General features: G+C 41.7%; 1 protein-coding gene across 2 annotated transcripts in view; it reads right to left on the bottom strand.

Annotated features, from left to right (window-relative positions):
* LOC126283998 (scoloptoxin SSD14-like) overlaps positions 1-21565 on the bottom strand; it is a 95011-nt gene that overhangs the window by 22351 nt on the left and 51095 nt on the right. For both annotated transcript variants that reach the window (XM_049982542.1, XM_049982547.1), the window contains 2 exons: positions 2733-2973; positions 2519-2632 (listed from right to left, as the gene is read on the bottom strand). In XM_049982542.1, coding sequence (XP_049838499.1) covers positions 2519-2632; positions 2733-2973 — 355 coding nt within the window. The remainder of the gene's footprint in view (positions 1-2518; positions 2633-2732; positions 2974-21565) is intronic.

The following is a 21565-nucleotide window of genomic DNA, read 5'->3' as shown; positions in this document are numbered from 1 at the left end:
CACTGACAATAAGTTATCAGCTAGCCCAGAAACAAGTACATTACTTTTAATCAAAACTGGTACTGGTTTTCCACTGAAATAGCTAAGGACATTCATTTCATTTAAGTGTATTGCCTTCAAAAGAGTTCCAGTTTTTGCAACAGTAACTACATGTCTTTCAAGCATTTACAGTTTATCAATGCCCTTTAAATCATTCACAAAGTGTTCACTCACATCAGAGCCCAAAAACCAGGAAAGCAATTCATTTAATGCACCAGTTGAAAACCAACATGTTTCTGAACTGACAGGGAACCTACTGAGAGTCAGAATCTATTGAATTTTCAGAGTTTTTCATCTTTTTTCTTTTACTGCAATCAGCTCTTTTGTGTATTTGCTTTTTCAATAAATTTTACCATGGCTGTAAATGTTTCTACACATATGTTCTGTCCACACACATACTGTGCAGTTTACATGTTTATTCTTGTGATCTATGAGCCTGTGGGTATTCTAGTGCTATGTCATAGTACAAATTACTAGAGCCACACATTTCAGTTATATACAATTTATTAATGATATCTTTACACAAAGCCCATGGTGAATAATAGCAACATACAAAACATGGCTGATAAGAAAACTCAAGGGGAAAAAGTCAAAGCAGTTCGACCTCACAGAGGTTATGGTTGGCTCATGCCAAGTCAACTGGCACCAGAAGCCTATTTTTAATCACGCTCAATTTCAGATTTTCTGTAGTTACATCATCATATATTTCAGTTATGAGGGAAAGTATGTTACATAAAAATTGCTTTTTAGTGTGAGATTTTTCCATGTAAATTCTTTTTCTGTATTAAAGAGTGTTTCCAATTTCTCAATATTTTGAACTCTTAGAGAATTATTTCAATATCAAATTCCACATTTCCATCACCATATTACACTGCATAGCACATCACTATTCATATCTCCACTGTCACATTCCCTTCAACATTTCTGTTTAAAACAATTTTTTCTGCTCATTGCTGTTAAACATATTCTGCACTTTTTTATTTTCTTTTACAATTTGCAGAGTCAATGGGCTAGAATTATTTTCATATTACTTCATTCTTTCTCCTCATTCAGTACCACACTTCCAAATTTTCATTTTCTCATCATTCTATTTCTGTTTTCTAAATTTTTGCTTCACGCATTAAGCAAGCCTTTTAATAGTAACCATATTCCCCCACCCCCACCCCTTCCCCCCCTTCTCCCAGCACTCATTACCTCTCTTTTTACTTACTAATTATATGCTTCAAATTTTCTTGCCTAGAAACTTTATTTTGCCACCTATGCAATATGGTCACACACTTATGTCAAGGTAGAAAAATTTATCCCTGTGCTGGAAGAATTTACTCTGAACTTCCTTTTTAATTTTTTATCTTTATTTGTGATTGATCAAAAAGTAATTTTTAACAGGAGAAAGTTCTCAAGTGAACATCCCAATTGTTATGGTACACACATACAATATTTTAGCAATTCCCAATTCACAGTTCTATGTCTCATAGTGAATCGGTCAGTAGCCTGAAACTTTTGGCTCATGGTAACAGACCAAGAAAAAGTGATGATTTTAATTTCTGATGACAATCATTTAGGTGGATGCATGCAAGTGCACATGCTCGCATACACCCTAACACCCCCCACCCCACCCTCCACACACACAAAAACACAAGTAAATAGGTTGTCCAACCTAACTTCACCATTTCATATTTCTGAAATGAAACAAAGTGTGAAAAATGCAATTGAACATGGATGCTATGTCAGGGGCTCCCACAATGGGCAGGAATGCATAATCATACAAGTAAACAAAGATCACTTTCAACACAAAGTTACATTTTTTAAACTGTGGCATATGCATGTTTTTTTTCTACCAGAAAGAATTAATGATAGCAAAGTCTGCTCTAAACCTCATATCTTCTGGAATACTTAAGACTTCAAATAATGGAAATTATGCCACATTTTCTGCATTAATTCTGTAATGTCGTGATGTTGGTTACCTGCACTGTCATGAAACCTGCTGCAGACAACCTTTGCTTTGTGCATTATGACATAATCTGTGGCACCATTGCCACCATTTAAAGTCTACATGTTTCAGAATGTATGAGGTTTAGAACAACGAAAACAAGTCAACTTTATGTTGAAAGTGATATTTACATTTATGAATTGAGCATTCCTGCCCCTTGTTTGAGCCCCTGACATAGGTGTATCACTGGCCAATTGCATTTTTCACATTTTGTTTTGTTTTGGAAATCAATGCAGTGGCAGAGTTAGATGGGACACCCTGTATATCTGAACTAGTGAATCCTGTTTAATTGTATGGACTGTGGATGAACAGACTTGTAATATATAGTAATGAAATTATCTTGTGTGATATGTACTTGTTTCCTTTGTAAATATCATCTTTCAAATAAGGAAATCTGTAATGGACTTGACTGTCTACAAATTTTAAGTTACCTACATTACACAGTGTAAAATATTAAAATTTATAGAGCATCATGTAATTTGTACATACCTCTTCAAACCCTTCTTCATATAAAAGTGTCATAGGGAATAGCTGATGATGAATTCGGCTATGGTCAATAGCTTCCTTTATAGTTTTGTTGAACCACAGGCTATATATAGATACCTGTAAATATATTGTACTGCAACATCTTCATGATTTGTAATTATTGGTGTATGTTTTAAATTTTTTCCTAAGGCAATTAATTAATGAAATGTGCAAATACCAGTGTTGTTGCTGATATAATTTTAGGTCTACCAGCAGCTCCAGTAACGAGTTGTACATCTCCACTTCCATTGACAAAAATTGAAGGAGACATAGATGAAAGTGGTCTTTTCCCTGGCTGAATAAAATTTGCTGGTGATGGAGGAATTCCAGCTGCATTGGTCATGTTTGGTGCAGAGAAATCATCCATTTCATCATTAAGAATGATACCTGTAGATTTTGATACAACCATTGCACCAAAGCTACAAAAACATATGAGACTCTTCTCAGTTTTCAAAGAAGTGAACAACAGTCAAAAACATGAGAGACAAATATAGAAACAGTCTAAGCACTGATACAAGCAGTTGCTGACAAAAAGTATGAGCGTAACATAAAGGTAAATGCCTGGAGCACTACACATATAAAGAGGAGGGCTCTGGAAGCTGGTGTAGTGGATGCTGTGCTGAGTGGACAAGCATCACATTAAGAAGGAAAACCTTCAGTGGAAAGAGGAAGCATTCCATTTGCTACACTAGTACTCCTTAAATAAGTATTTTTTTCTTGTCTGTCTCCTAATTACACTTAAAATGTAACATCTATACCACCTGTACATAAAGGCCAAGTTCTTTAATGTAATCTTACTGTTTATCTTCTAGTTCCCATGGCATGGATAGTTTTCCATAAAACATCTTTACATAAGATAAATCTGTAACTAAAGCTGCTCCAGTGCTGTGTGGTCAAAAAAATGTGATGTGCTAAAAAGTAAATTTAAGAAGACTGACTCAGCTGGATAGCTGTACATTCACTCACTACAGTAACTAGTTTAACTTGGCTGACAATTCATTAACTTAGAAACAGCCTGGGAGGTGTTTTCAGAATGAAATTTTCACTCTGGAATGGGGTGTGCACTGATATGAAACTGATATGCTAAGCCATGTCTCTGCAATATCCTTTCTTCCAGGATTGCTAGTTCTGCAAGTTTCACAGGAAGTTTGGAAGGTAGAAGAGGAGATACTGGTGGAATTAAAGCTGTGATGATGGGGTGTGAGTCATGCTTGGGTAGCTCAGACAGTAGAGCATACATCTGCAGAAGGCAAAGGCCCTCAGTTCAAGCCTCAGTCCAGCACACAATTTTAATCTGCCAGGAAGTTTCATATCAGCACACACTCAACTGCAGAGTGAAAATTTCATTCTGGAAATTATGTATTATTCACAATTAGAACTTGCTTGTGAAAGTGCACTGTTAAGATCCTGCCAGTGTCACAATGTTTTGTAGACTATTGGATGTGTCTGTCTGTAATTAGTATTCTACATGAAATCTTATAAACTAACTTATCAACACATTGCTACAAATGATAATAAATGTGGAAACCAGTCAAAAATCTAAATAATGTGTTGCAAGCATTATTTAAAAATTCATCACAAAACAAGATTACAGTAAAACGGAGGACAATTTGATGACCTGCTGCAAGGGCAATCGTGAAATTTTAAGAAATATTCATGCCAGGAAGTGGAAAAGTTTGGGTGTGGTTTGACAATACTGATACAATTATGGGTCGCATTCCATTTAATGTTAAGCTTGACCATAAATGGTTTTTCTAAGTTTACACACTTTATCACCGGCTTTAAACATTTGGAGTATGTGACTTTCATTCTTCACTACACATTTATCTTTCTCAAACAATGGAAGTCCAGGTTGGAATACCAACAACATTATGAAAAATATAGATAGCTACTAACCTTAAAGATGACACAAGGAGTTCCAGACTGACACAACAGGAAGGTTATTACACATTGAGCTTTCAGCCAAAGCCTACTTCAGAAAAGAAAACAGACACATTTACAGAAGCAGGCACACCTCATGCATACATGACTGCTACCTCCAACTGCTGCAGCCAGAATGTGACTGTAACATTGAACAAAGGCAACAATCAGAAGTGGGGCAGGAAAGGGGGTTGGATAACAGGGGGTGGGTAGAAGGATAGAATTGCACTGTCTTGAATAGCATGGAGGAAGAAGGGGGAGGGGGGAGGAAGATGGGAAATGGAAAAGGAGAAGAGCAGAGAATGGGGAAAGGTTGCTAGGTCCAGGTGCGTTGGCAGAGAGTGGAACACAGTCAGCATGAGGAAGTGTGAATTGGAAAGAAGTGATAGAACAGAGGGGGCTCAAACTGTTGGATGGAGGGGGTGGGCATGGTGAGTTACTGTAGGTTGGGGCTAGAATAAGTTTAAGAGTGGACAACATGTTCTAAGGATAACTCCCATCTGTGCAGTTCAGAAAAGCTGTTAGTGGAAGGGAAGATCAATGTTATACAGGCTGTGAAGGTGCAGTGCAGTTCAGAAAAGCTGGTGGTGGAAGGGAAGATCCATGCTATCCAGGTCGTGAAGCAGCCATTGAAATCAAGTGTATTATGCTCAGTTGCATGTTGTGCTACAGTGTGGTCTACTTTGCTCTTGGCCACAGTTTGGCAGTGACCATTCATCCTGGTGGCCAGTTGGTTTGTAGTCTTACCGATATAAAAAGCTGTGCAATGGCTGCAGAAGAGATGGAATGAAGAGATGGTATAAGACATTGCCACTTTCACGGCTGGCTGAGACTCTGATGGGAAAGGACAAGCCTGTGATGGGACTGGAATAGAAAGAGATGAGTAGACTGAGCAGGTCTTGTACCTAAATCTTCCACAGGCGTATGATCCCTGTGACAAGGCGTTGGGACTGGTAGTGTCTAGGGATGGACTAGTATGTCATGGTGGTTGTGTTTGCAGTGAAACACCACTTCAGGAAAGATGGGAAGGTTCTTGGGTAAGATGTCCCTTATTTCAGGGCATAATAATAGATAATCAAAGCCCTGATGAAAGATGTGGTTTACTGATGAAGGGAGTGCTCCTTTGCAACTGGTTCTTGAGAGTGGTGGGATGATTTGGGGGGGGGGGGAGGGGGGGAGGTGGATGGCATGGTAAATCTGTTTGCAGATTAGGTCTAGGGGATAGTGCCTGTCTGTGAAGGCCATTGTGAGAACTTCAGCATACTGGGCAAGGGAGTTCTTGTCACTTCAGACACATCATTCCTGGGTGACCAGGCTGCATGGGAGGGATTTTTTGGTGTGGAAGGAATTGCAGCTGTCAAAATGCAGGTACTGTTGGTGGTTGGTGAGTTTAATTTGGACAGAGGTGTACATGGATATACAAGAGAGGATGAGGTTAACACCCATGAAGGTGGCATGCTGGGTTGAGAAGGACCAGTGAAGTGGGTGGAAAAGAAAATTGTTGAGGTTGTGAAGAAATGAGGGTAGAGTGTCTTGCACTTGAGCCAAGATAATGAAGATATTATCAATGAACCTTAACTAGACCAGGTGTTGGGATTGTGAGACGCTAGGTAGGTTTCTTCTAAATGGCCCATAAACAGGTTCACATAGGAAGGGTGACATACATGTGGCTATGACTGTGCTGTAAATTTGTTTGTATACCTTCCCTTCAAAGGTCAAACAATGGAAAATCCGGGGTGGAATGTAACAATATTATGAGAAGGAAAGTTGCTACTCAACATATAACAGATATGCTGAGTCACCAATAGGTACAACATAAAGGTTTTCACATTTATAGCTTTCGGCCAATGGCCTTTGTCAACAACAGACACATATTCACGTACACACACACACACACACACACACACACACACACACACACACACACACACGCACCCTCACACAAACACAACTCACACATACGACTGCCATCTCAGGCAACTGAAACCACACTGTGAGCAGCAGCACCAGTGCATGATGGGTATGGTGACTGGGTGGGGGAAAGGAGGAGGGAGGGGCTGGGAAGGAGAGGGATAGTGTGGTGGGGATGAAAGACAGTGAAGTGCTGCAGGCTGGGTGGTGAGCAGGGTAGAGGTGTTGAGTTTAGGGGGGGGAGGAAGTAGTGGAAAAGGAGAGACATAGAGAGAAATAAATAAAAAATAAAATAAATAAAAACCTTTGTTAGTTGCTGTCCTCACCCATCTGGCCCCTTCCCTGCTCCCATTCTAGCACTACACAGCTGTCCTTCCACCACCACACCCAGTCTTTTTTTATTTATTTTATGTTTATTTTTTATTTATTTCTCTCTACGTCTCTCCTTTTCTGCCACTTCCCTCCCCCCCCCCCTCCCCACCTCTCCCCTGCCCAACTAGCAGCACTTCACTGTCTGCCCTCTCCACTGTACTATCCCTCCACCTCCCTGCCCCAGGCTCCTCCTTTCCCCCACCTAGTCGCCACTGTGTGTGTATGTGTGTGTGTGTGTGTGTGTGTGTGTGTGTGTGTGTGTGTGTGTGTGTGTGTGTGAGCACATATGTGTGCGTATTGTTGACAAAGGCTATTGGCTAAAAGCTTTAAGTGTGAAAATCTTTTTGTTGTACTTATCTGTGACTCAGCATTTCCGCTACTGATGAGTAGCAACTTTCCTTCTCAATATTGTTGCATTCCCTTCAAAGGTGAACTATTTGCATGTAAGGATGAAGTCAGTAAGGTGTATGAGGAATGAGATAGTGAGTTTGGAGTCTGAAAGACATTGGGAGAGGTAGTGTTCAATAGCAGCAAGACCATGGGCATGAGGGATGTTAATGTATAGGGAAGTAGCATCAACAGTGATGAGGATTCCAGGACGTGAAGGGGTGGGGATGCTGGAGACTCAGTGAAGGAAGTGGGTAGTATCTCTGATGTCAAAGGTTAGATTTTTGTCAGTTGGTTGCAGGTGTTGGTCAATGGGGGCTGAAATTCTTTCAGTGGGGGCACAATAACCAGCTACAGTGGTGCATCCAGGATTGTTGGGTTTTTGGATTTTAGGGAGCATGAAGAAGGTGGGTGTGTGGGGTATCATAGGGGTGAGGAGGGATATGGATTCAGGAGACAGGTTCTGGGAAGTGTCTCAGGCCTTAAGCAGGGATTGAAGGTTATGTTGGACCTCTAGAGTGGGATCATTGTGGCAGAGTCTGTAGGTAGAGGAGTCACAGAATTAACAGAGACCTTCCACCAGGTAGTCACTGTGATTTATAATGACAGTTGTAATGCCACTTCCTTGGACAAGAAATGAAAATCAAAAATTAGTTCCAAAATTCCCAAAGATTTCCCCAAAACAAGTTCCAAATTCCATGAAAAATGAACAAGCAAACAAATTTCTAGTTAACACTATTATCTGGATATTAACCAGTAATTGAATCAGGAATCTAATACTCTGTAATTTATTAACATATGAAAGAAAGATAGGATGCCTGTAAAATCAAACTCAAAATTCAAAATCATAGTAAATCACAAAATCATTATAATTAAAATTCACAAAGTAGAACCAACGTTCCCAAAGAATACTCCGTGTGAGTACTCTTTGAGATTCATGAGTAATGGCTAAGGATAATTCAATCTATTGTCACTACGTCACGAGAGTTAGCCAAAGCAAGTCATACTTTTGAATGCTCGTATATGTAGGCGCAATTAGATTGTTTTTTCAGAATTTATTATTGTGATCTACTACGGCACAGTGAAATGATACTTTGACTTCAAGTATTAAGTTATTTAGAATTCAGATAGAGGACTTGCATATATTAGACAGAAGTGACTTTTAATTAGATAACCTGAAGTTAACACTATTTAGGAAGTGAACACAGATAGACAATTTCATTCATAATAACCAATGGACTATGGAACTTGGTGATAGTTATGAAGCATATAATTTATAATTCCCCCCAACACCTGGGAAAGCTTCTTCCTCATGGCTCTGTTAGGAAGTGACTAAGTTTTACAGTATTATTTATAGAGATAACATGCTGCAATATTATTTGACTGAAGCACTCAGTGCTTATATAGAAACTCCTTGACATTAGGAATTAATAACACTGTTACGACTGATTATAGATTTGAGATTACAACCAGAGTATAGGGAATTTGGTGTTGCTGGAACTACTTCGAACTTATCATTAATTTTTAAATAGCAACTGATAAACCATCGATTATAAATGATTTAATCACAACATTTGGTGAAGTCACAAGTTCATTTCATCTATGTTCTTTTTGTAATGTTGATACCGAACCATAAGAAATAACAATCTCATTTCTCTACCGCTGAGTGTTAGTCAAGACCAAAGATCCGAAAATGACGTTACACAGTGACGCAACCTTTGTTTTCAGGTATTATGATAAGGTAAGGAATTAGTTTTGAGGCAGCATATGGCTCTTCCAGAGTTCTTCTCTTCCTGTAAACCATACCTTGCTGCCCCTTCTCCTTGCCTGCCTCACTCCAGATTGCTACTTTCATTCAACACAACAGTTGCCTTCTGGCTGCAACAGCTAGAGATAGTGGTCAAGTTTGCATGATGTGTGCTTGCTTGTGTGAATTTGTCTGTGTATTCTTTTCTGAAGAAGGCTTTGACTGAAAGATCAATGTGTAACTATCTTTTCATTGTGCCTGTCTGTAGCTCAATGTTCATTTTTATGGTGAGTAACAATCTATCTTTTTCATAATATTGTTTATCGTTCTCCACATCTTTTGTCTTTTGTAATAAATCAACATCTGAGTTTGGCTGTTCCACAAATATTTATATGTCAATTTTACCATTGAGGAATGCAGTGGTGATATCCAACTGTGAAAGAAGCAAATCAAATTTCACTAACAAAGCTGTAAGTAATCTAAATGATTCAGTTCTTGCAACTGGAGAGAATGTTTGCAAAAAGTAAACTTCAGGCCATTGGTTGAATCCTTCTGCAACTAATCTTGCTTTTCTGCTCAGCAAAGACCCATCACATCCATATTTTTTCCTCAGAACAGTTCTACAGTCAATTATAAATTCAGCTATTGGCTTGCCTACAGTTTCCCAGGTGTTATTTTTCTTCAGTGACCTGATTTCATTGTATACAGCCTCAAATCAGTCCTGATGATCTGGATCATGTAATGTATCATTGAAATTTATCTCCATCGGTGTTTGCAATGGAGTTAGTATTATGAATTGAAACATCTATCACCTGAGATAGGCATACCAACTCGTTCCTGTCCAGTGCAGTCAAGATAATGTTTATATGAGACAAACAATCTACAACAACATTGTCAGACCCATGTGTATACCATTTACCTGTGGAATACTGACAGATGAGGTCCAAGTGCTGAAGCAGTCCAGGGGGGATGTCCTTTCCTGTGTTATGGGTGGCATCAGCCAATAGGAGATGGAGAATTCACATCCCTCGGTATTGGTGTAGGTAGTGTTTGATTGCCTCATAGAACATGAGGAGTTTGTGACTGAACATTTGTCATTTGCACTGAGAGGAGAAAGTTTCCTAGAAAAGAACTGAAGAGGCACAATATGCTGCTGCAATAACTGCAGCAATCGATGTATCACTCGCATCTGCGATTACTGAGATGTGAGCATCAAGCACCAGGTGAGCCATTATGACAGCATGTCTGAGGGTGGCCTTGAATGACAAAAGCTGTGGTCATATCATTTGTCCAAGGCACCTTTCTAGCAGCTGCAGTGTTCTTACCAATGAAAGCGTTGGTAAGGGATCCTGGATAGAGGTGGAATGTGGCAGGTGTCAGCAGTAGCCATTTGTGATACCAGGAACTTACCCTAGTTCATAGTCGTCCATAGGTAAAGATAGTTTGGAAATGAACTCAAGGCAGTTAGATGTTGGTTGGATGCTGTTCAGGTGAAACAGTATAACCTGGAAAAGTGAGACTGATTTCAACACCTTTGTGGTGCAGCAATGTCTGAGCCTACAACAGGTGATGTTCATGTTCCTCAGTGGTAGATGAAAAAATCAAAATGTTATCAAGATAGGTGTATGCAAATGGCAGGTTGAACAACAGAGACTGCAAGTTTGAGGCCATAAGGCATGAAGCAGTGCTCACAAAACCTCAAGGAGGTAATCAGTGTGGCTCTTCGAATACTGTCAGTGAAAATAGAATTTGGTGGAAATCTTGCAGCAGTCCAGGACACATTAAACAATTGGGTGAAGTCTTGACAGTTATCTATGATAGTTCAAGAGTTCATGACCCAGTAAAAGCTGTTTGGATTAAACAAGCCCTCTTTCTTCTGGGAAAGGTGGATGTGGGTAGACCAGTTGCTGTCCAATGGGTGAATGATTCTGGTGTTGAGTAGTTCACTGACAACTGCCTAGACACATTGTAACTTATGGTGATTAAGTGTCTTATAATGTATGGGTGGGCCTTCTGTTGTATTAATTCTGCAGCTCTTGCCATTAGAGATCAGCTTGCCTGAGGAGCATCAGTGTCAGAGAGTGAGGAGTGAGTACACTGGGGTGTGATGCTGGAGAGACAAATGTCACTGACCTTGGAGTCCTGAGACATCAGTAGCAATGAACATAGAGTAGACTTGATAACAGCCGCATTACCAGATTGTGAGGAACTCATGTTGGAGAGTTGGTGTACTATGTGAAGAGCCTGTGCCTGCTGTACAAATGAAGTGTTCATCTGTTGATGTAGTGGGGCACCATGCACTTGAAGAGTATGAGCGGTTGACCAGTGAAATGGTGAGCTGGGCCTTTAACATAGAGGTCATAGACAGAAAGTGTAGGTGGAGGGGGGGGGGGGGGGGGGGTATCTTTTGTAGCCAGCATGGAAGGGGTGATGCCAAATAAGCCTGGAATTAGTATGCCAGATGCATAAAGAGCAGCAAACCTGACCGTACATTGAATTAAAGTCCAAAATTTCTAAGAAAGTCATTGTCAAGCAATGATAATCAACATTAACAATGTGAAACATCCATGGGAAACACAGTTCAGACATTAAATGGACCTGGAGATATGCAGCACTGAGGACTTTGATGTGGGTGTTGTTCACTGCTCATGATGTCAGTTTGATACACTGTGTGATAAAAGGTATCCAGATACCTGCAAAAACATATGTTTTTGTATTAGGTGCATTTTTCTGCCACCTACTGCCAGGTACTCCATATCAGCGACCTCAGTAGTCATTAGGCATCATGAGAGAGCATAATGGGGTGCTACATGGAACTCACGAACTTCGAATGTGATCAGGTGATTGGGTGTCACTTGTGTCATACATCAGTACGTGAGATATACACACTCCTAAATATCTCTAGGTCCACTGTTTCTGATGTGATAATGAAGTTGAAACGTGAAGGGACACGTACAGCACAAAAGCATACAGGCCGACCTTGTCTGTTGACTGACAGAGACTGCTGACAGTTGAAGAGGGTCGTAATGTGTTATAGGCAGACATCTATAAGACCATCATACAGAAATTCCAAACTACATCAGGATCCACTGCAAGTACTATGACAGTTAAATGGAATGTGAGAAAACTTGGATTTCATGGTCGAGCAGCTGCTCATATGCCACACATCATGCCAGTCAGTGCCAAATGATGCCTCGCTTGGTGTAAGGAAATAGTGGAAAAATGTTGTGTGGAGTGACAAATCATAGTACATAATGTGGGGATCTGATGACAGGATGTGGTTATGACAAATGCCCAGTGAATGTCATCTGCCAGCATGTGTAGTGCCAACAGTAAAATTTTAGGCAGTGGTGTTATAGTGTGGTCATGTTTTTCATGGAGGGAGCTTGCATTCCATGTTGTTTTGCATGGCACTATCACAGCATAGGCCTACATTGATGTTTTAAGCACCTTCTTGCTTCCTGCTGTTGAAGAGCAATTTGGGGATGGTGATTGCATCTTTCAACACGATCAAGCTCCTGTTCATAATGCATGACAATAACACCCCTGTAATAGACTGTCCTGCACAGCATCCTGACCTGAATCCTATAGAACACCTTTGGGATGTTTTGGAACACCGACTTTGTGCCAGGCCTCACTGACCGATATCGATACCTCTCCTAAGTGCAGCACTCCGTGAAGAATGGGCTGCCATTCCCCAAGAAACCTTCCAGCACCTGATTGAATGTATGCCTGCAAGAGCGGAAGCTGTCATCAAGACTAAGGATGGGCCAACACCATATTAAATTCCAGCCTTACCGAAGGAGGGCGCCACAAAATTGTAAGTCATTTTCAGCCAGGTGTCCGGATACTTTTAGTCACATAGTGTATGCAAGGTGGAAGGCAGGGCTAGTGCCGTAGGTTTAACAGTAGCCTCCACACCAGTACCAATGAAAAATAGGAGGTTTGATGAGCTGTCCACAGTGGAAAGATGACCACCATAAGATGAGTTGTTTAGCTATTGTTAATTGATAAGGCGCAATATAGGAAGGGCACAGCTAAACTGCTTAAACCAGTCTGCATGCAGAGTTTCCACACAAGGCATGCAACAGTTCCAAGTGGAATCTCCAAATGTAGCTTGTAACCAGCAGAGGGGAACATGAAGTGGGGAGTAAGCTGTGCCACACACGTCTCTGTTGGGTTTTGCAGAAAGGCGTCTTGCTGTACAGTTGCTTTTTCAGTGATGGTCAGAAGTTATCGGAAGTCAGTGCAAGTAATGCACAAAAGTTACCACCAGATGGCTGTGTATCATCCCGGGCAACCACATGTGCTCTTCTGTGGCCTCTGCCAACTGAGCAAAGTGGAGTGGGAGGAGGGAGCCTGCCCACAGTGCCAACATCATCATCTGAATGACTGTTTAGGCTAACGAGAAAGTGTATGAACTGCAGGATTGCAGGAAGCTATATGCTTGATCTGCAAGGTGTAACTTATTTTCCAATGGATCAGAAGCATGTGACAATAATTGTATTTGCAATTCATCTGGGAGTTTGATGATCCACAATGACCACAACAAGATGTCCAGCATGAATTCAGCATCCACTGATGCGTGCAGAGGCCACAAAAGTTGGGCTGGAGTCCTAGATCCTAAGTTCTCATCATTTATAATATGTTGCATGACCTTATAAGGGGGACATGACAAACATTCAGTAGTAGTAGTTTTAGTCACAGAGCATGTGCAATGGGCCGTTGCTGCTAGGACCAAGACACTGATAAAGTCTATACGGCCACACAAATAATTAAACGGGTAAATAAAACAGGAGTCTTAATTCAGGATGCCATGAAAGTGGAAGATGTTATCTGCTAACTTGAACCACAAGTGAGTGTCCTTCAGTAATGATGAAAATTTAGGAAACCTGCAGATAAAATTGTATGTGTAAGTGAAGAATTAATTTTTCACTCTGCAGTGGAGTGTGCACTGATATGAAACTTCCTGGCAGATTAAAACTGTATGCTAGACCAAGACTCAAACTCGGGACCTTTGCCTTTCATGGGAAAGTGCTCTACTGACTGAGCTACCCAAGCACAACTCACGACCTGTCCTCACAGCTTCAGTTCTGCCAGTATCTCATCTCCTCCCTTCCAAACCTCACAGGTATGTGTAGGTGTTGATGCACGAGGTGAATCTGTGGTGACTGATGAAGACAGTACAGCACTGGCAGTGGTGAACTGTTGATTGAGCAGTTGTGGGCTGGACACCTGTCTGAGGTCACCATGAGGGGTTTGCATACAGCACATGGCATAGTAGGCATGGCAGGGATGACCATGGTCATTGAAGATAGCATTACATGAACATACGAAAGACAGAAGTAATGTGATGTGTCAGCCAAGGCCCACAATTGAGGGCCAAGGATGCATGGCACAGGAGCTGTGGAAGTGTGGCTGAATGTTATGGGAGGTACAGCCATAACTGCAGAGTGCAAAAATGAAGAAGTAAGAACATACAGAGCAGAGAATGGAAGGCATCTGTAGAAGATAAGTGCACAGACCACTGGCCACCGATTGGCAGTGATGAACTATGTGGCATAGTAGTTGCACACTGCAAGGTATACCAGCAGGTACAGAACATACATTGTGAACAGGCTGCATGACATGCAAAGCGCTGAATTAACATTGCTGTGTGCAAACACTGAAACTGGTGCACTGTTTTAACACCATTGTGCAATTGGCGAGGCTAGAGCATCCATTCAAGTTGGGTAATGCCAGAATTGCTGCTGCTCCAGTTTAATGATCAAATGTGGAGGGAGACACATTTGACATTCACAGTCTACTGGCACAATGTAATGAGGTAGCACAGAGTTTGGAGCACTGTATGTTACAGGATTCAGAGTTAGTAAGGTGCACACAGAGAAGTAAACAAACACCAGAATAATTTTTGACAGACTGTAGGTGGATCTGGGCCTGTACACACTCAGTTTGAGAAAATACACACTAATCACACTTCCAGTACATTGCATCCTGATGTGACAAGCTGTAAAACTGGCAAATGTAGAAGTCCAACAAAAGATAACTGCATTGTTAGTCCATGATGAATGATGACTAACTGACAACCTCAGATGCCGACAGGTGTTGTTGACATACCTTGATGTGGACAGCTGAAAATGTGTGCCCCGACCGGGACTCGAACCCAGGATCTCCTGCTTACATGGCAATTCTACACATGTATTGTACCTTATAGACATTTGTCCACCCACATGCATATGTAGAATTGTGGACAGTTTGGAATGTGAGTCTCACGGGAAGCGTGCAAGGGATAACTCCCTGCAGTTGCGCTATTTATGTGTGTCCTCGGTGGCTCAGATGGATAGAGCGTCTGCCATGTAAGCAGGAGATCCCGGGTTCGAGTCCAGGTCGGAGCACTCATTTTCAGCTGTCCACATCGAGGTATATCAACAACACCTGTCAGCAGCTGAGCTTGTCAGTTAGTCATCATTTATTCCATGGAAAAGCTGCACTGTCATCAACAGTAAATGTTCTTTCGAGAACAAGTTACTGTCCATGATGAATCGCAAACCTATGCTGTAGGCATTGAAAATAATGTTCATGAACATCATCAGGATCACCAGTGTGGTAATTCCAGTCCTAACAGTGGTATGGTAGAGGATGGAAATCACCAGCAAGCGATTAATTATCAGAAACTTTAACGAAACATTGAAGCACAACACAGTTGAACTCATAACACAGTACAGATGCAAAGATCAAGATAGCAGAGTCAAAGATTGTAACATCAAAAAATGTATGATAGTGTTCCAGTTGTCAGTGGTTGCCACATATTAATATTGTCTGCCAGGTCATAAATACACAACATGACCAGTAAGTGCCAAATCATATTTCCCTGGGATATACCTGAAGTTGCTTCCACATCTGCTGATAAGTCAACATGAACAGTAAGGGTCCAGATTAATAAAATTCTTTTCCGGGCTATTATGCCGTGGTCTGATGGATTTCGCATTGTAACCCAATGTTTCGTCCCCATCTGCGGAGGACATCTTCAAGGGGGTTCGTGGCTTCTGTTAACTTCCGAAACACACACTGTCTCACTACTGACTGCAGCAAATTTTTGTTTTCGCGTGCTCCCGCGCATAGGCGTGACGTCACATGTTTTGAATACGCGAGCGCAATTGGCCGTTGTCGGTTGCCGCCGTCCGCTGTTGCTATCATCCCATGGCGGAAGACTGGTACACATATTCTTCAGCACCGGCATCCAGATGTCATTCAATTTCACGCCCTCCTCCTTCCTATTAAAATTCCTGGGGTGTTTCATAATCTCTATAGCCTCTCTGTAAAGCCTTTCATGATATCCGCTTGTGGCTGCCAGTACTTGAGTTCTATCAAAATAAATGTGGTGGTCTCCTGACTGGAAAGCGTGTTCCGCAACAGCTGATCTATCAATCTCTCCCCTTCTACAATTGCCCTTGTGCTCTTCTAGTCGTTTTTTGACCGTTCTTTTTGTGGTACCCACATATACCTCCCCACAACTACACGGGATCCTGTAAATTCCTGCTTTTTCCAGCGGTTTACGAGCATCCTTAGCCAATCTCAGGTGTTCTTGTATCTTCCGGGTAGGTTTGTAAATCACCGCGATATTCCGTTTTTTCAGTATCTTCCCTATGCGGTCAGTGACGTCCTTAATAAAAGGCAGGAAAACTTTCGATTTTGCAAGCGCTTGTGCATTGCTATGATTTTCACACGGCGGTCTTAACGCTCTTTTTATCTCAGCAGCCGAGTAACCATTCCTGAGTAATGCATCAGTGAGGTGTTCCAGTTCCGTATCCAGTAGCCCAGGTTCACAGATGTTCCTCGCTCTACCCGCCAACGTTTTTATTATGCCTCGCTTTTGTTGTGGGTGGTGGTTCGAATCCCGGTGTAGATAACGATCCGTGTGCGTGGGTTTCCGGTAAACTGTATGGCCTAAGCTACCATCCTGTTTCTTGTAAACTAGCACATCCAGAAAATTTAGTCTCCCTTCTGCCTCCTCCTCCATGGTTAACTGAATCTTCGGATTAATACCGTTTAGATGTTTGTGAAAACGGCCTAGTTCCTCTCTGCCATGCCTCCACAACACAAACGTATCATCTACGTAGCGGAACCAGACATTCGGTTTTTTGTTGGCAGTTTCTAGAGCCTGCGCCTCGAATTTTTCCATGAAAAAGTTAGCTATAACCGGGCTTAAGGGGCTCCCCATTGCCACGCCATCAGTCTGTTCGTAGAACTCATCGTTCCATTTGAAATATGTGGTCGTAAGGCAATATTTAAATAGTTCTGCAATGTCGGGAGGAAAAATTCTATTCAGCTGTTGCAACACCTCATTGAGAGGAACCATAGTAAATAGCGATGCCACATCGAAACTGACTAACATGTCCTCCGGCTGGACCACTATGCCGCTTAATTTACTGATGAAATGTGCAGAATTCTTGATATAGGAGTCCGATCGTCCCACATGCGGCCGTAATAGCGTTGTCAAAAACTTGGCAACAGAATAGGTGGGCGAACCAATGGTACTCACTATAGGTCTCAGAGGAACAAGTTGTTTATGAACCTTCGGCAAGCCATAGAGTCTTGGTGGCAGCGCAACTGAATTGAACAGACTTTTCTGAACGTTCTGTTCGATAGAGGACTTCTTAATTAACCGCGTAACCGTTCTAAGAACTTTATCAGTCGGGTCTTTACTCAGCTTCTTGTAAGTCTGCGGATCTAGTAAGTCATTAATCTTGCTGTGATAGTCAGTAACATTCAAAACCACCGTCGCATTTCCCTTGTCAGCGGGGACAATGATAATACTATCGTCCTCATTTAGGCGTTTTATTGCATTCCTCTCACCCACGGTTAAATTACTTTTTGGAGGCTTTGCGCGAGCTAATACTCTCACAGTTTCTATGTGGATTTCTTCGGCTGTAATCGCGTCCACACTACGAATGCCTGCTTCTACACTGGCGATTATCTCCTCAGTGGGCACAACTCGCGGACTAATGGCAAAATTTCCACCCTTGGCAAGCACAGATCTCTCATCGTCAGATAACAAGTGTTGGGATAAATTGATAACAGTACGGGAAGCGTCTAACTGGCGGATTGTCTGATTAGGATGCAAATTATCAAATTTCTTCCTCTGTCTACTAGACGTTGTCAACATGTGGTTCCTAATCACACCATGCAACAGTCTGTCAATTGTATCCCAGTCACCACTACACAATTTATTACTGATAGTAATATGGAGAGACATTAACTTACAGTTTGTGCTTGCCAAGTCCCGGCGGGTCTGTTGAATCTGCTCTCGTAGTAAAGCGTCTTCCGTCCGTTTGAAAATACGCTGCGCCGTGGCCGAGCTGCTTAATCCTCAAAAACTTTGGAATAACACCGACCGCTCTGCAACGAGACAGAAATGTGAGTGAACACAAAAGCTGCACTCTCTTCTGTTTCGTTGCAGAGCGGTCGGTGTTATTCCAAAGTTTTTGAGGATTAAGCGACTATGCAGCTCGGCCACGGCGCAGCGTATTTTCAAACGGACGGAAGACGCTTTACTACGAGAGCAGATTCAACAGACCCGCCGGGACTTGGCAAGCACAAACTGTAAGTTAATGTCTCTCCATATTACTATCAGTAATAAATTGTGTAGTGGTGACTGGGATACAATTGACAGACTGTTGCATGGCGTGATTAGGAACCACATGTTGACAACGTCTAGTAGACAGAGGAAGAAATTTGATAATTTGCATCCTAATCAGACGATCCGCCAGTTAGACGCTTCCCGTACTGTTATCAATTTATCCCAACACTTGTTATCTGACGATGAGAGATCTGTGCTTGCCAAGGGTGGAAATTTTGCCATTAGTCCGCGAGTTGTGCCCACTGAGGAGATAATCGCCAGTGTAGAAGCAGGCATTTTATTAATCATGACAGTTCCGGCCGTGAAAGTTTACATTTTACAGTAAGGGTCCAATCACATTTCCCTGGAGTATACCAGAAATTGCTTCTACATCTGTTGATAAGTCAACATGAACAGTAAGAGGCCAATCAGGCCTTCCTGGGGTATACCTGAAGTTGCTCCCACATCTGTTCATAAGTCTTCATTCAAAGTAATGAGTTGCAGCATCCTCCCTACCCAGGAAATCTATAACATTTATGAATAATGTTAGTGTGGTACTGAGTCAAATGTTTTTCAGGAGTCAATAAATAACACATCGATCTGACTGCCTTGATGTAAGGAGATTAAGAAAACATTATTAGGAAAAGGGTAAAAAATCTACCCACCAAGTGGCAGCAGGAGAACAAACATATAAAACAAGGTTTATGCAAGCTTTCAGAGCCAATGGCTCCTTCGTCTGGCAGAAGGGCGGAAGGGGAAGAAGGAGCCACTGGCTCCAAAAACTTGCGTAAGTAAAACTTTTTCTGTACATGTATTCTCCTGCCACTGCGTGGTGTGTAGAATTTTTTATCTATCCAATTACATTATATCATTAAGAATTGATTATTATGTTGCAAAATTAGGAAAAGGGTAAATTGTTACTCACCATAAAGATGACCCACTGAGTTACAGACTAGCATAACAAAAAGACTGTTAAACGTCATAGGTTTCAGTGAAAGCTTTTTCTGGATTGGGATGGGGAAGAGGAAGGGATAACAGGGAATGGATGGGGGGAAAGAAGAGCCCTGTCTGGCTGGGTGAGCAGGGGGTAGTCACAGCACTGAGAGGTGGGGTGTGTTTGAAGGTAGGGAGTGGAGATAGTAGGTTAAGGCTTGGATGATTTCAGGATTGGAGATGATTTTCTTAGGATAAAAAATTGAGCACCCTGTGGCACAATATGCAGCTGAACATAACATGCCTGCTGCCAATGGCTGCTTCACAATGTGGGCCATCTTAATCCTCCCTTCCCCCGACAGTTTTTCTGAACTACACAGATAAAGAGTTATTCTCACAACACATTCTTCACTCACGAAATTATCCCGGCCTCAACTTATGGTAATCTATTGCCCCACACTCTCCACCCAACAGGTTTTGTCCCCATTTCATATCACCTCCTCCCTTTTCACATTGCCTCATCCTCACCCTTTTTCTTTTTGTGTGCAGCCCTCTGCCAATGGACCCCCCCCCCCCCCCCTTAAAAATCATTTCTCCTTCCCTTCTGCTCTCCTTTTCACTTCCTGGTCTTTTTTTTCCTACACTCCCACCTCCTGATGTTGTGCCTGGTAGTCTCTATGCCCTGCACATCATGCCATACAGTGCTCTTCTCTATTCCATTTGTACCCTGCTATCCCTGTCCTTTCCCTGGACCACTTCAAATTGCTATTCACATGACAGTCACATTACAGTCAGAGCCACCAATATTAGTGGACATGTCTGCATAACGTTTGCCTGCCTGTGTGAATGTGTGTGTTTTCTTTGCTGAATAAGGCCTTGGCTGAAAGCTATAATGTGTAACATTTACTTCATTGTGCCTGTCTGCAACTCAGTGGGTCATCTTTACAGTGAGTAGCACTCTATCCTTATTGTGACTCGCTGACCTTTCAAAGTGCCGCTGCATAGTTACACACGTCCTCTACATGCGGTGCTGTCTGCCAGCCATGCAGCAGCAGCGCCACCTAAGTGGCCAGCCAGCCAGCAGCCGCTAGACTCGGACTCAGTTATGATTTGACTGTTAAAGTGTATACACGTCTTACTCTGTTTACTTGATCTGTGACTTTCAAGTGTTGCATCTTCCCTGAAATATATTTGTTCAACTTGAAGCTATAACAGTCCTTTTTCTAATATTGTTGATATTACAACATGGAGTTTCCATTGTTTGATTTTGCCTATTGGCTTTACTTCCATCCCACAACACTATGTTAGTATTTCTCTTCCTTCATAAGTGTGTTCACTGCCTTCCAAACTGCACATGCTCTGACTTCCGAATCTTACTGTATCAGCGATCTTGCCTGTACACAACAAATATTTATGTGACCATGTAGATTGTTGGTGCAACATCTCATGACCCAATTTCTTCCCTCCAATAATTACAATTATTCCTATTGACCATATCTCCTTCCTTATCCTCACATATTTTCGAGCTTGATTTCCCAAACTTTCCTGTGACAAACAAACTCCTACATTTTTATTTGTATTTTGCATATATTTGTGTGTTTGTGCATACTTCCACATATTTGTGTGTATTATTGAGTATTTGTGAGTATTTTTACATATTTGATGAATGTTTATGTTTTTGTGTGTTTTTTGTGTATTTGTACCTTGTTTTTTTGCATGGCTCTACGTATTTTTATGGGTCTTTATCTGTAATCCAATTCCACTCACAACCACTCAACACCTCAATTTGCCCATTTGCTATGTCATTTGCCACTTCCCAAATGTCATCCCTGCCACAATGAATCCTGTTCCATCTTTCTGCATCAATTTAGAAAATTATCCCGTTTCCTGGTTAAAACCCAACCCACATTCTGCTCCTTAAATGCTAACTAAACTTTGGATTACCAACAATGGCCTAACCATAAAAATTTCTTTCTCTGGATGCCAACCCCCTTTCACAATGACCTTCACCTTTTGAGATTCCTCCAGTCCCTATCCCTCACAGACCTAACCTGGTATTGCAAAAACACATTTCCATGGCATATGCATCCCAGAACCACCTCTGTTCCCTCAGCAAGGTACT

The sequence above is a fragment of the Schistocerca gregaria genome, chromosome 1 (genome assembly GCF_023897955.1).
Source record: "Schistocerca gregaria isolate iqSchGreg1 chromosome 1, iqSchGreg1.2, whole genome shotgun sequence".
Taxonomy (NCBI): Eukaryota; Metazoa; Arthropoda; class Insecta; order Orthoptera; family Acrididae; genus Schistocerca; species Schistocerca gregaria.
The sequence above is the reverse complement of the archived record's forward strand: the minus strand, read 5'-3'. Positions and strand labels throughout refer to the sequence as shown.